The following is a 15,800-nucleotide window of genomic DNA, read 5'->3' as shown; positions in this document are numbered from 1 at the left end:
GTCCTGGGGCTGTGATGATTGATCTCCAACAACCACAATCATCTCTCTTTCTAATGAACCAGGAAGTCCCAGTCTCTGCATCATAGGCCTTGGTGAAGGGGTTGGGCGGGGGCCAGTTGAACTTCTGCCCCACACTAGACCGATTGGGACATCCCAGAATTGGTTGGGACTCGATGTAATCTGGTCCCTGCCTTTTTCCAATGGATTCCGTCAGAATCCACTGGAGTATTGGCAGAAGTCCGGCAGACAATCAAGGAAATTTGAGGCCCATTTCTTCACGAAGAAGAAAACATCAGGAAAGGAGGATTGGATTAGAAGAGATAGATATCAAGTCAACGTAAAGGAATGGGGAAGAACAGAGGATGAAAGGAAAAAGGAAAAGTGTTAAAAAATGAATTTTGTTTTAATTTTGGATATTTGTGTAGGTACCAACATTTGTGTGGTTTACCACTGTAAAATTTCTTTCAATGGCATGGCGTACAGCTGAAAATATTAGTAAAAAACAGCCAGCTCAGGGAGCCTGGAGTTTCCTCAGACATGCTGATACTTGGAGAAAGTAATAACTAGGAAACAGGGAGCTTATGCTGATCAGGAGAGAAACTGACTCTTCTGGGGAAAAGTATAAGCAATTGGCCAGATGGTTTCAGATATCTCCTCCCTTCAGCTGCCAAATTCAATCAGATTGCAGGCCTGTTGCAATCTGGCTCCTGTGTAAAGAGACTACTAGAAAGTTTATAATTAATTACCAATAATTTATCCCAGGCCCCTGTCCTGTCAATGGCTGTCACAGACCTTTTCTCCATAAAGTACCTCAGCCATTGGCACTTTCTATTACATAAGAACATTAGAATTAGGAGCAGGAGTAGGTCATATTGCCCCTCGAGCCTACTCCGCCATTCAGTAAGACCTTGGCTGATCTTCGACCTCAACTCCAGTTTCCTGTCCTATCCTCATATCCCTTGATTTACCTAGAGCCAAAAAATCTATCTATCTCAGCTGTGAGCATGCTCAACAACTCAACATCCACAGCCCTTTGGGGCAGAAAATTCCAAAGATTCACAACCCTCTGAGTGAAGAAATTCCTCCTCATCTCAGTCTTCAAAGGCCTATCCCTTACCCTGAAACTACAACCCCTAGTTCTAGACTCTACAGACAGGAGAAACAATCTCTGAGCATCTATCTTAGCAATTCCCGTCAGAATCTTAAATATTTAAATGAGATCACCTCTATTTCTTCTAAACTCCAGAGTATAGGTCCAATCGATTCAATCTCTCCTCTTTTTCCCCAGGAATCAATCTAGGTGAACCTTTGCTGCATCGCCTCTAAGGCATGTATATCCTTCCTTCGGTAAAGAGACCAAAACTGCACAGAACTCCAGAACTCACCAGAGCCCTGTACCATTGTAACAAGACTTCCTTACTCTTGTACTCCAACCCTCCAAAAACATCCTCCAAAAGCTCTAATGAATTTGTCAAATACGATTTCCTTTTCATAAAACCATGCTGACCCTGCTTAATCATATTATGATTTTCTAAGTACCCTGTTACCACTTCCTTAATAATGGATCCTATCATTTTCCCGACTACTGATGTCAGGCTAACTGGCCTGCGGTTCCCTATTTTCTCTCTCCCTCCTTTCTTGAATAGCGGGGTTACATTTACTACCTTCCAATTTGCTGGAACCATTCCAGAATCTAGGGAATTTGGGAAGATCAGAACCAATGCAACCACCTCTTTTAGAACCCAAGGAGGTCGGTCACCAGATTTGTCAGCTTTTAGTCTCAATAGTTCCTTCAAGTGTTTTTTTTTCTACTGATATTAATTACTTTAAGTTCCTCACTCTCATTGTTTCCCCACTATTTTTAGTATATTTTTTGTGTCTTCTGTGTCTTCACGGTGGGGCGGACAATAATCAAGGGAATAATGGAGGCATGTGAAAAAGGAACGGCAGTAATCATGGGGGATTTTAACCTACATATCGATTGGTCAAATCAAATCGCACGGGATAGCCTGGAGGAGGAATTCATAGAATGCATACGGGATTGTTTCTTAGAACAGTATGTTACAGAACCTACAAGGGAGCAAGCCATCTTAGATCTGGTCCTGTGTAATGAGATAGGAATAATAAAACGATCTCCTAGTAAAAGATCCTCTCGGAATGAGTGATCACAGTATGGTTGAATTTGTAATACAGATTGAGGGTGAGGAAGTAGTGTCTCAAACGAGTGTACTATGCTTAAACAAAGGGGACTACAGTGGGATGAGAGCAGAGTTGGCTAAAGTAGACTGGGAACACAGACTAAACGGTGGCACAATTGAGGAACAGTGGAGGACTTTTAAGGAGCTCTTTCATAGTGCTCAACAAAAATATATTCCAGTGAAAAAGAAGTGCGGTAAGAGAAGGGATAACCAGCATTGGATAACTAAGGAAACAAAGGAGAGTATCAAATTAAAAACCAATGCATATAAGGTGGCCAAGGTTAGTGGGAAACTAGAAGATTGGGAACATTTTAAACGACAGCAAAGAATGACTACAAGGGAGGTAGTGCTGGACAGGCTAATGGGACTCAAGGTAGACAAGTCCCCTGGTCCTGATGAAATGCATCCCAGGGCATTAAAAGAGATGGCGGAAGTTATAGCAGATGCATTCGTTATATAATCTACCAAAATTCTCTGGACTCTGGGGAGGTACCAGTGGATTGGAAAGCAGCTAATGTAACGCCTCTGTTTAAAAAAGGGGGCAGACAAAAGGCAGGTAACTATAGGCCGGTTAGTTTAACATCTGTAGTGGGGAAAATGCTTGAAACTATCATTAAGGAAGAAATAGCAGGACATCTAGATAGGAATAGTGCAATCAAGCAGACGCAACATGGATTCATGAAGGGGAAATCATGTTTAACTAATTTACTGGAATTCTTTGAGGATATAACGAGCATGGTGGATAAAGGTGTACCGATGGATGTGGTATATTTAGATTTCCAAAAGGCATTCGATAAGGTGCCATACAAAAGGTTACTGCAGAAGATAAAGGTACGCGGAGTCAGAGGAAATGTATTAGCATGGAATGAGAATTGGCTGGCTAACAGAAAGCAGAGTCGGGATAAATGGGTCCTTTTCGGGTTGGAAATCGGTGGTTAGTGGTGTGCCACAGGGATCGGTGCTGGGACCACAACTGTTTACAATATACATAGATGACCTGGAAGAGGGGACAGAGTGTAGTGCAACAAAATTTGCAGATGACACAAAGATTAGTGGGAAAGCAGGTTGTGTAGAGGACAGAGAGAGGCTGCAAAGGGATTTAGATAGGTTAAGCGAATGGGCTAAGGTTTGGCAGATAGAATACAATGTCGGAAAATGTGAGGTCATCCACCTTGGGAAAAAATACAGTAAAAGGGAATATTATTTGAATGGGGAGAAATTACAACATGCTGCGGTGCAGCGGGACCTGGGGGTCCTTGTGCATGAATCCCAAAAAGTTAGTTTGCAGGTGCAGCAGGTAATCAGGAAGGCAAATGGAATGTTGGCCTTCATTGCGAGAGCGATGGAGTACAAAAGCAGGGAGGTCCTGCTGCAACTGTACAGGGAATTGGTGAGGCCGCACCTGGAGTACTCCGTGCAATTTTGGTCACCTTACTTATGGAAGGATATACTAGCCTTGGAGGGGGTACAGAGACGATTCACTGGGCTGATTCCGGAGATGAGGGTGTTACCTTATGATGATAGATTGAGTAGACTGGGTCTTTACTCGTTGAAGTTCAGAAGGATGAGGGGTGATCTTATCGAAACATTCAAAATAATGAAAGGGATGGACAAGATAGAGGCGGAGAGGTTGTTTCCACTGGTCGGGGAGACTAGAACTAGGAGGCACAGACTCAAAATACGGGAGAGCCAATTTAAAACCGAGCTGAGAAGGAATTTCTTCTCCCAGAGGGTTGTGAATCTGTGGAATTCTCTGCCCAAGGAAGCGGTTGAGGCTTAATCAATAAGGGAATTAAGGGTTACGGGGAGCGGGCGGGTAAGTGGAGCTGAGTCTACGGCCAGATCAGCCATGATCTTGTTGAATGGCGGAGCAGGCTCAAGGGGCTAGATGGTCTACTCCTGTTCCTAATTCTTATGTTCTTATGTTCTTAACGATTTGGAGTCTTTGTCATTTCCTCGTTCCCCACTATAATTTCTCCTGTCTCAGCCTCTAAGGGCCCAATGGTTGCTTTTGCTACTCTCTTCCTTTTTACATACTTGTAGAAGCTCTTACAATCTGTTTTTATATTTCTTGCTAATTTACTCTCATTCTATCTTCTCCCTTTTTATCAATGTTATGGTCATCCTTTGCTGGTTTCTAAAGCTCTCCCAATCCTCAGGCTTACTACTATTCTTCGCAACATTATATCTAATACTATCTTTAACTTCTTTAGTTAGCCACGGATGGATCACTTTTCCCATGGATTCTTTATTTCTCAATGGAATGTATATTCGTTGAGAATTTTGGAATATTTCTTTAAATGTTTGCCACTGCTTACCTACCATTATAGCTTTTAGTCTAATTTCCCAATCTACCTTTGTCAACTCCCCTCTCATATCTATGTAATTGGCTTTGTTATTACTCTCAAACTCAATGTGAAATTCTATCATATCATGATCACTCTTCCCTAGAGGATTCTTTACTATAAGATTACTAATTAACCCTGTCTCATTACACAAAACAAGATTTAAAATAGCCTGTTCCCTGGTTGGTTCCAGGACATAATATTCTAGGAAACTGTCTCGAATGCATTGCATGAACTCGTCCTCCAGACTACCCTTGCCAATTTGATTTGCCCAATCTATATGCAGATTAAAGTCCCTCGTGATTATTGCATTATCTTTGTTACAAGCTGCGATTATTATTTGGTTAATACTCTGTCTAACGATATAGCTACTGTTAGGGGGCCTATATACTACTCCCACCTTGTCATCTCTTATCTCCACCCATACTGATTCTACCTCCTCATCTTCCGAGCCAAGGTCCTTTCTCACTACTGTCCTTAGGTCATCCTTAATTATCAGGGCTACTCTCCCCCTTTCAGTCTACCGGTTTTTTTGAAACGTCAAGTACCCTCAAATATTTAGTTCCCTACCCTGGTCATCTTGCAATGATGTCTCTGTAATGGCTATTAGTTCATACCCATTTATCTCTATTTCTGTCACTAATTTGTCTATCTTGTTATGGATGCTTCGTGCATTCAGGTAAAGAGCCTTTAATTTTAACTTTGTACCATTATTCCCTGCTTTCACCTTATTCGCGGATGCACTATTACCCTTAAACTCTCTGTCCCTTCCTGTCACACTCTACTTATCTTTATCCAATTCACTACACTGATCTATTGCCTTGACTTTTCTCTTTAGATTACTAAATTTCCCCTCACCTGCCCCCTTTTAGTTTAAAGCCATATCTATAGCCCTAGTTGTTCGATTCGTCAGGAGACTGGTTCCAGGCCAATTCAAGTGGAGTCTGTCCCAGTGGAACAGCTCCCTCTTTCCCCAGTACTGATGCCAGTGTCCCATGAATTGAAACCCCTCCTCCCACTCTTTGAGCCACACATTTAACTCTCTGATCTGCTTGTCCCTATGCCAATTTACACGTGACTCAGGTAGGAATCCAGAGATTATTACCTTTGAGGTTCTGCTGAATAATTTAGACCATAGCTCCTCAAACTCCCTCAGCAGAACCTCATTCTTAGTTGCCTTTTACTGGATTGTCTCTAACTGTTGCAGCAGCAAAAGCTGAGTATCATGGTTTGCTTCAGGAAGCTTAATATCCAATAGATTCAAATTCATTCTATTAATTGCTTCATCATGTGCTGATAGAAACATAGGAATGCGGGTAGGCCATTCAGCTCCTCGAGCCTGTCCCACCATTCAATAGGATCATGACTGGTCTATATCCCAACTCCATTTACCCACCTTGGCTCCCGATCCTTTAATACCTCTGGCTACCATAAGTCTATTGATTTCGGATTTAAAATTATTAATTGATGTAGTTCTACTGCTCTTTGTGGGAGAGATTTACACACTTCTACCACCCTTTGCGTGAAACATAGAAACATAGAAAATAGGTGCAGGAGTAGGCCATTCGGCCCGTCGAGCCTGCACCACCATTCAATATGATCATGGGTGATCATTCAAACTCAGTACCCCACCCCAACCTTCTCTCCATACCCCCTGATTCCTTTAGCCGTAAGGGCCACATCTAACTCCCATTTCAATATGTCCAACGAACTGGACTCAACAACTTTCTGTGGCAGAGAATTCCACAGGTTCACAACTCTCTAGGTGAAAAAGTTTCTCCTCATCTCGGTCCTATATGGCTTACCCCTTATCCTTAGACTGTGACCCCTGGTTCTGGACTTCCCCAACATCGGGAACATTCTTCCTGCATGTGATGCAGTCCAGTCCCGTCAGAATTTTATACGTTTCTATGAGATCCCCTCTCTTTCTTCTAAATTCCAGTGAGTATAAGCCTAGTCAATCCAGTCTTTCTTCATATGTCAGTCCTGCCATCCCGGGAATCAGTCTGGTGATCCTTCGCTGCATTCCCTCAATAGGAAGCAAATCCTTCCTCAGATTAGGAGACCAAAACGGTACACAATATTCAAGGTTTGGTCTCACCAAGGCCCCGTACAGATGCAGTAAGACCTCCCTGCTCCTATACTCAAATCCCCTCGCTATGAAGGCCAGCATGCCATTTGCTTTCTTTACTGCCTGCTGTACCTGCATGCCTACCTTCAATGACTGATGTACCATGACACCCAGGTCTCGTTGCACCTCCCCTTTTACTAATCTGTCACCATTCAGATAATAATCTGCCTTCCTGTTTTTGCCACCAAAGTGGATAACCTCACTTATTCACATTATACTGCATCTGCCATGTATTTGTCCACTCACCTAACCTGTCCAAGTCCCCCTGCAGCATCTTAGCATCCTCCTTGCAGCTCACACTGCCACCCAGCTTAGTGTCATCTGCAAACTTGGAGATATTACATTCAATTCCTTCGTCTAAATCATTAATGTATATTGTAAATAGCTGGGGTCCCAGACTGAACCCTGCGGCACCCCACTAGTCACTGCCTGCCATTCTGAAAAGGACCCGTTTATTCCCACTCTTTGCTTCCTGTCTGCCAACCATTTTTCTATCCACGTCAATACTTATCCCCAATAGCATGTGCCTTAATTTTGCACACTAATCTCTTTTGTGGGACCTTGTCAAAAGCCTTTTTAAAGTCCAAATACACCACATCCACTGGTTCTCCCTTGTCCACTCCAATAGTTACATGCTCCAAAAATTCTAGAAGATTTGTCAAGCATGATTTCCCTTTCATAAGTCCATGCTGACTTGGACCGATCCTTTCACTGCTTTCCAAATGCGCTGCTATTACATCTTTAATAATTGACTCCAGCATTTTCCCCACCACCGCTATCAGGCTAACTGGTCTATAATTCCGTGTTTTCTCTCTCCTTCCTTTTTAAAAACGTGATGTTACATTAGCTACTGATCCAGAGTCCATGGAATGTTGGAAAATTACCACCAATGCATCTACTATTTCTCCGATCACTTCCTTAACTACTCTGGGATGCAGACTATCAGGTCCTGGGCATTTATCGGCCTTCAGTCCCTTCAATTTCCCCAACACCATTTCCTGACTAATAAGGATTTCCCTCAGTTCCCCCTTCTCGCTAGACCCTCGGTCCCCTAGTATTTTCGGGAGGTTATTCGTGTCTTCCTTCATGAAGACAGAACCAAAGTATTTGTTCAATTGGTCTGCCATTTCCTTGATCCCCATTATGAATTCACCTGATTGACTGCAAGGGACCTACATTAGTCTTCGCTAATCTTTTTCCCTTCACATATCTATAGAAGCTTTTGCAGTCAGTTTTTATGTTCCCTGCAAGCTTACTCTCATACTCTATTTTCCCCCTCCTAATTAAACCCTTAGTCCTCCTCTGCTGAATTTTAAATTTCTCCCAGTCCTCAGGTTTGCTGCTTTTTCTGGCCAATTTATATGCCTCTTCCTTGGATTTAACACTTTCCCTAATTTCCCTTGTTAGCCACGGTTGAGCCACCTTCCCTTTTTTATTTTTACGCCGCACAGGGATGTACAATTGTTGTAGTTCATCCATGTGATCTTTAAATGTCTGCCATTATCTATCCACCGTCAACCCTCTAAGTATCATTCGCCAGTCTATCCTAGCCAATTCATGTTTCATGCCATCGAAGTTTCCTTTCTTTAAGTTCAGGACCCTAGTCTCTGAATTAACTGTGTCACTCTCCATCTTAATGAAGAATTCTACCATATTATGGTCACTCTTCCCCAAAGGGCCTCGCACGACCAGATTGCTAATTAATCCTCTCTCGTTACACAAGACCCAGTCTGGGATAGCCTGCTCTCTAGTTGGTTCCTTGACATATTGGTGTAGAAAACCATCCCTTATACACTCCAGGAACTCCTCTTCCACAGTATTGCTACCAGTTTGATTATCCCAATCTATATGTAGATTAAAGTCACCCATGATAACTGCTGTACCTTTATTGCACGCGTCCCTATTTTCCTGTTTGATACCATCCCCAACCTCTCTATTACTGTTTGGTGGTCTGTACACAACTCCCACTAACGTTTTCTGCCCTTTGGTGTTTCACAGCTCTACCAATATAGATTCCACATCATCCACGTCCTTCCTTATTATTGCGTTAATCTCCTCTTTAACCAGTAACGCTACCCCACCTCCTTTTCGTTCCTGTCTATCCTTCCTGAATATTGAATACAGCAGGATGTTGAGTTCCCAGCCTTGGTTACTCTGGAGCCATGTCTCTGTAATCCCAATTACATCATATCCGTTAACAGCTATCTGCGCAGTTAATTCATCCACCTTATTACGAATGCTCCTTGCTTTGAGACTCAGAGCCTTCAGGCTTGTTTTTTTAACACTCTTTGCCCTTTTAGAATTATGTTGTAATGTGGCCCTTTTTGATTTTTGCCCTTGATTTCTCTGCTCTCCACTCTTGTTTTTCTCTTTCCTACCTTTTGTTCCTGCCCCCTTTTTACTTCCCTCTGCCTCCCTGCATTGATTCCCATCCCCCTGCCATTTTAGTTTAAACCCTTCCCAACAGCACTAGCAAACACTCAACCTAGAACATCGGTTCCAGTCCTACCCAGGTGCAGACTATCCGGTTTGTAATGGTCCCACCTCCCCGAGAACCGGTTCCAATGTCCCAGGAATTTGAATCCCTCCCCTTTGCACCATTCCTCAAGCCACGTATTCATCTGAGCTATCCTGCGATTCCTGCTCTGACTTACACGTGGCACTGGTAGCAATCCTGAGATTACTACCTTTGAGGTCCTACTTTTTAATTTAACTCCAGCTATGAAGAAATGCTTCCTAATTTCTCTGTTGAATTGCCTGCCTCTGATTTTAACATTATGTGCCCTTGTCCGAGACTCCCCCACCAGCAGTAAAAGTTTATCTCTATCTATCCTCTCCATTCCTTTCAAAATCCTAAAGGCATCAATTAAATCACCACTTAATCTTCTATATTCCAGGGGCTACGGGCCTAGTTTATTTAATCTCTAGTTTATTTAATATAACCCTTGGAACTCTGATATAATTCTGGTGGATCTGCACTGCACTCCTTCCAAAGTCAATATATCCTTTCGAAGGTGCGGTGCCCAGTACTGTACACAGTGCACCAGGGCTTTGTATAGCTGTAGCAAAATTTCCTCCCTTTATATTCTAGCCCTCTAGTTATAAAGGCCAACATTCCCTTAGCCTTTTTGGCTGTTCTTTTTTACCTGACCACTGCATTTTAGACATCTGAAAAGAAAGAAGACTTGCATTTATATAGCGCCTTTCACGATTAGTGGATATCCCAAAGTGCTTTACAGCCAATGACGTACTTTTGGAGTGTAGTCACTGTTATAATGTGGGAAATATGTGTACACGGACCCCTCAATCTCTTTGGATCTCCATTGTTCCTTGCTTTTCACCATTTAAAATAGTCGGATCTATCCTGTTTTGGTCCAAAATGGATGACTTCACACTTACCTGCTTTGAAATCCATCTGCTACAGTTTTGCCCTGGTTTTTGTGCACCTGTTTTTTTTAAATGTTTCTTTAAATAAAAGCAACAGTATGTGGGCTTTGTATAGCTGTAGCAAAATGTCCTCCCCTTTATATTCTAGCCCACCCAGAACTCTCACAATGTTGAGTTCACGATCTCAGCCGAGCTGCCGATTGGCACGCGGTGCTTGGCCTGGGGAAGAAAGCAAGCTGCAGATTTTCCTGCAGTTGTATCTGGGTGCATTGGATCACTGCACTGTGACTCAACAAGACTCTCCGTATCACGCGAGTTCATCATGCAACTGGCACCATCCTCAACAGCTATTGGGTGGGGTCACATTAACAATATCAGCACTTCCACTGGCTGGGAAGACAGTACTCACCTCATCGCATTCTTCAGCAGTTCAGGCAAGATGTAATCCAGAGGCATGGGGATGAAAGGGTACCTCGCTGCCACGTGACCATTTATCCGCACCCGAGGGGAGTTTCCGTACTGATGTTCACACAGTCGGCTAGGGAAGGAGGAAACCCGGATTAATTTTCACAGTGAACAGTGACCTGCTCATGCTCTGTTTGTCGGAAGAGGTGGGAGGTGGAGGAAAGCTCAATTTAATCCTCTCAGAATTGGTCACGCTGTTAAAACCAGTTTTGAAATTGAATTCCACCCATACGTTCCTGGATTTCCTTTGGCTTGTTAATTGGTGGAGAGATTTCCTCCCAGATTTGAGCACAAAACCCCTGAAAATTCTCCCAGTTCCATTCTGGAGCTGCACACAAATTGCATCCATCAGACGTTACTGAGGCATTTACTTATCAATTAGAAAACCCCAACTATCTAGGGGTTCAGTGAGATGGTGAGCCCTACCTGTGAATGGTGCAAGTAATTGTCGGTTGTCATTTATCTTGGCGATATGACTTTTTGAAGTCACTTGCATGTTTTTTTGAGTTTTAGTTATGTTCAAAATAAAAACTGATTCTTTACTAATTTTCTTCAAATTTACCTGGTATTTTTGAGATCCAATTGAGGCAGACCACAAAATATTCCAAACACAATAATAAATGTATCTATAACTTATCACACATATATGAATTCTAATAACTAATGATCTTTGTGCCTGCCATAGTTGAATAGCTGCCATTGTGTGCAAGGTGTGAGATATGGGTGTGAGCGTTGCTAGCTAGAGATTGTTGGGTGAGTGCTGGGTGCTTTGAGTTATATGTGAAGCTTTTTGTGGTACAGATGGTGGTATGTAGCATTTGTTGAAGCCTTCTCTCACCCTGACCACCTGTGTGAGCTTGTTAAACTTTTTCCTGCACTGTGTGTGGGTCCTGGGGACCACAGTGCTGCCCATGACGTGGTGTGCCACCTCCTTCCACATAGTCTGGCAGTCTTGTGGCGAGGGCCTCCTGCCAATTGGTTAAGAGCCGCGCACCTTCTCTCCACTGCTGAAGCCAATGCCTCCAAAGCTTCATTGGAAAACCTGCAGGCTCTCTCCCTGGGGCGCGATCTGCCATCAGGATTTGTAAATAAGTGCTTTTCCTCCTTGTCCTTCTTATGATTGTTGAGGCAGCTGGATACCCAACAATGCTGAAAATGAGGTGTTGTAGCATTAATGAACCTCCCCTTTAAGCAGTGAAAAAAAAACTGTGGTAATCATGACTTGCATTTAGACTGCCCCCAATATTAGTCAATTTTTTCAGTGTTACACCAATGAGCTTGGGTTTTTAGACGAGAATCATGACTGCAATCATTTTAATGAGTGAGGACGAATTTTGCGTGCATTCTTGACGATTTTCAGGTGGCACTACTTCACCATTTTTAGTCTAAACACTGCCCATTCCTTGACTATAACGAATTTCTAGCTCAATTAATGTTTTAGTGATGTTGATTGAAGGATAAATGTCAGTCATGACGCCCTAGTCTACTTTGAAATAATGCCATTTACATCCAGATGAGAGCGCAGACTGGTCTCGGTTTAACTCCCCTGCCCTTTCCCTGTAGCCCTGCAATTTTTTTTCCTTCAGATACTTATCCAACTCCCTTTTGAAAGATAAGATTGAGTCTGCCTCTGCCACCCTTTCAGGCCGTGCATTCCAGATCCTAACCACTCGCTGCGTAAAAAAGCTTTTTCTTACGTCGCCTTTAGTTCTATTACCAATCACCTTAAATCTGTGTCTGCTGGTTCTCGACCCTTCTGCCAATGGGAACAGTTTCTCTCTATCTACTCTGTCCAGACCCCTCATGATTTTGAACACCTCGATCAAATCTCCTCTCAATCTTCTCTGCTCCAAGGAGAACAACCCCAGCTTCTCCAGTCTATCAACGTAACTAAAGTTCCTTATTCCTGGAATCATTCGCGGAAATCTTTTCTGTACCTTCTCTAAGGTCTTCACGTCCTTCCTAAAGTGTGGTGCCCAGAATTGGACACAATACTCCGGTTGGGGCCGAAGAAGTGTTTTGTCATTATTTTTGTACTCTATACCTCTATTTATGAAGCCAAAGATCCAGTAAGCCTTTTTAACCTACCCTGCCACCTTCAATGATTTATGCACACTATATACCCCCAGGTCTCTCTGTTCATGTACCCCCTTTAGGATTGTACCATTTAGTTTATATGTCCTCTCCTCATTCTTCCTTCCAAAATGCATCACTTCACACCGAGTTAGTCCCTCCATGGCCTCGCCACCCCCTATCTCTGTAATCTCCTTCAGCCTCACAACCCTCCCAAGATATCTGCGCTCCTCAAATTCTGCCCTCTTGAGCAGCCCTGATTATAACTGCTCAACTATCGGTAGCCGTGTCTTCAGCTATCTGGGCCCTAAGCTCTGGAACATAGAAACATAGAAACATAGAAAATAGGTGCAGGAGTAGGCCATTCGGCCCTTCTAGCCTGCACCGCCATTCAATGAGTTCATGGCTGAACATTCAACTTCAGTACCCCATTCCTGCTTTCTCGCCATACCCCTTGATCCCCCTAGTAGTAAGGACATCATCTAACTCCTTTTTGAATATATTTAGTGAATTGGCCTCAACAACTTTCTGTGGTAGAGAATTCCACAGGTTCACCACTCTCTGGGTGAAGAAGTTCCTCCGCATCTCGGTCCTAAATGGCTTACCCCTTATCCCTAAACCTCTGTGCCTCTCTACCTCTCTTTCCTCCTTCAAGACACTCTTTAAAACCTGCCTCTTTGACCAAGCATCTGCCCTTATTTCTTCTTACCTGGCTCGGTATCAAATTATTTTTTTGTCTTATAACACTCTTGTGAAGCTCCTCGGGACGTTTTACTACGTTAAAGGCACTTTATACATACAAGTTGTTGTTGTTGATGTTAAATTTCATCTGCCACAAGTCTGCCCATTTCACCAGCCTGTCTATGTCTTCCTGAAGTCTACCACTCTCCTCCTCACTGTTCACTATACTTCCAAGTTTTGTGCCATCTGCAACTTTTGAAATTGTGTCCTGTACACCAACGTCCATCTGAAGCCCTCCCTCCTGGACCATCTCTCCAGCCATGCATTCATCTGCTCTACTTGCACATGGTACTGGGAGTAATCCAGAGATTACTACCTTTGAGGTCCTGCTTTTTAATCTCTTTCCTAGCTCCCTAAAATTTACCTGCAGGACCTCATCCCTCTTTCTACCTATGGCGTTGGATCACGATCTCTGGGTGTTCACCCTCTCCCCTCCCCCCACCCCCTCAGAATGTTCTGCAGCCGCTCAGTGATATACTTGACCCTGGCACCAGGGAGGCAACATACTATCCTGGAGTCACGTCTGCGGCCACAGAAATGCCTGTCTGCTCTCCTAACTATCGAATCCCCTACCACTATTGCTCTTCCACTCTTCTTCTTCCTCCCCCCTATACAGCTGAGCCACCCGTTGTGCCATGGACTTGGTTCTGGCTGCACTCCCTCACCAGTACTCAGAACAGAATACTGGTTGTAAAGCGAGATGCACTCAGGGGACTCCTCCTGTCTGGTCCTCCTTTACTGTCTGGAGGTCACCCAGTCCCTCTCTGCCTGCGCACTCCTTATTTGTGGGGTGACCACCTCCTGAAATGTGTTTTCCAAGATTCTCTCCGCGTTGCAGATACACCACATTGATGCCAGTTGCTGCTCAAACTCTGAAACCCGGAGCTCGAGCTCCTCCAGCTGACGACACTTCCTACACATGTGGTTGTCCAGGACACGGGAAGCATCCTGGATTTCCCAAATGGCGCAGGATATGCACTCCACTGGACCGAGCTGCCCTGCCATGCCTTTATTTATTCGACTAATAACTAACTTTACAAAAACTTAAGACTATGATGCATCAAATTCAAGTTATTAATATAATATACCAATATAGTTACTAACTGAATATAGTATTAAGTTACTAATTTAATGTAGCATTAAGAGTTATTACTCTCCAAGCTTCTGCTTTATTACTAACCAGCTATTTAACCCATGTCCTTAGCTTGAAGTAAAAAACACAGATGGCCTTTACCAACCAATCAGTTACCAGCTATCCTGTGACATCACCCCTTGTGTTTTCTTTGAATCATCACTCAGCTCCCTTTATGCTTCCTCCGCTGCCGCCACACCTGCTCATGTCCCGCTCTTTCCTGGGCCTTCTCCGCCTCTGCCTCTGCTGCCGTCGCTCCCGCTCAGGTTTGAACACTTTCCAAAATCCAATTCAAACTGTGAAGTGTCTCAACCTTCATTGCATTAGAGAAATGTCAGCACAGGATGAGGTCAGTTGGCCCACTGTGGCTGTGCATCATAGCAATCTGCCTGTCCACCTGTCCTTCGTGGAAAAGTTCTTCACAAGAAACCCCTTTGACCACAAGGCCATAAAACTGTGGTCAGCACGTAAGGTCCTGGACGCCCTATGAAAGAAGGAGATGGTGGACCCTGTCGGGTGGTTCCCTGAGCGGACTGTCGAACTCGTTTGGCAGAACGTCTCATCGCCAGAGCTTTCACACAAGCACCAAGACATAGCCTGGTTGGCGGTGAGGAGGGCCCTACCCGTCAGAGCGTTCATGCACAGCCGACGCCTCAGCAGCACGGCTCGGGGGGCGGACGAGACTGTCACCCATCTCCTTCAGGATTGCGCCTTTGCAACGCAGGTCTGGAAAGAGATGCAGTGGTTGCTGTCGAGGTTCATCCCAAGCAGCTCCATAACATAGGACTCTGTGCTCTACGGGCTGTTCCCAGGGACACACACCGAGACAGACATCACCTGCTGCTGGAGGGCCATCAACTCGGTCAAAGACGCCCTTTGGTCTTGCCGAAACTTGCTGGTTTTCCAGAACAAGGAGATGTCCACGTCTGCATGTTGCAGACTGGCGCAATCCAAGATCCAGGATTACGTGCTGAGGGACGCACTTAAAATTGGTGCAGTCGCCGCAAAGGCACGGTGGGGAAGGGCCACAGTTTAAAGCCCTTCTGCCACGGAAAACCCGGGGGCAGGAATCAGCACAAACCCCCCCCTCGCGCAGTATTTGTCATTTACTTTTTGTGTACATAGAGCACCAAATCTGTAAACACCAATGTCGTGCCATGTACAATGCAAGGTCTGTTGCGAAATGCATGTTTGAAAAGAAAAATGTAAATGTACCGTCACCCATTCCGTGTACTGTATCGTAACACATGAAACGTAATTTGTATGAATGTACCACAATGTATCCCGTTTATTGTACCGAATTGCACTTGAACTGGAAAACAAGGAAT

General features: G+C 44.0%; 1 protein-coding gene across 3 annotated transcripts in view; it reads right to left on the bottom strand.

The window, feature by feature from the left end:
* Positions 1–15,800, bottom strand: part of bckdk (branched chain ketoacid dehydrogenase kinase) — a 123,537-nt gene that overhangs the window by 51,314 nt on the left and 56,423 nt on the right. For all 3 annotated transcript variants that reach the window (XM_070858126.1, XM_070858127.1, XM_070858128.1), the window contains exon 8: positions 10,471–10,599. In XM_070858126.1, coding sequence (XP_070714227.1) covers positions 10,471–10,599 — 129 coding nt within the window. The remainder of the gene's footprint in view (positions 1–10,470; positions 10,600–15,800) is intronic.

This window comes from Pristiophorus japonicus, chromosome 16, assembly GCF_044704955.1.
Source record: "Pristiophorus japonicus isolate sPriJap1 chromosome 16, sPriJap1.hap1, whole genome shotgun sequence".
Taxonomy (NCBI): Eukaryota; Metazoa; Chordata; class Chondrichthyes; family Pristiophoridae; genus Pristiophorus; species Pristiophorus japonicus.
The sequence above is the reverse complement of the archived record's forward strand: the minus strand, read 5'-3'. Positions and strand labels throughout refer to the sequence as shown.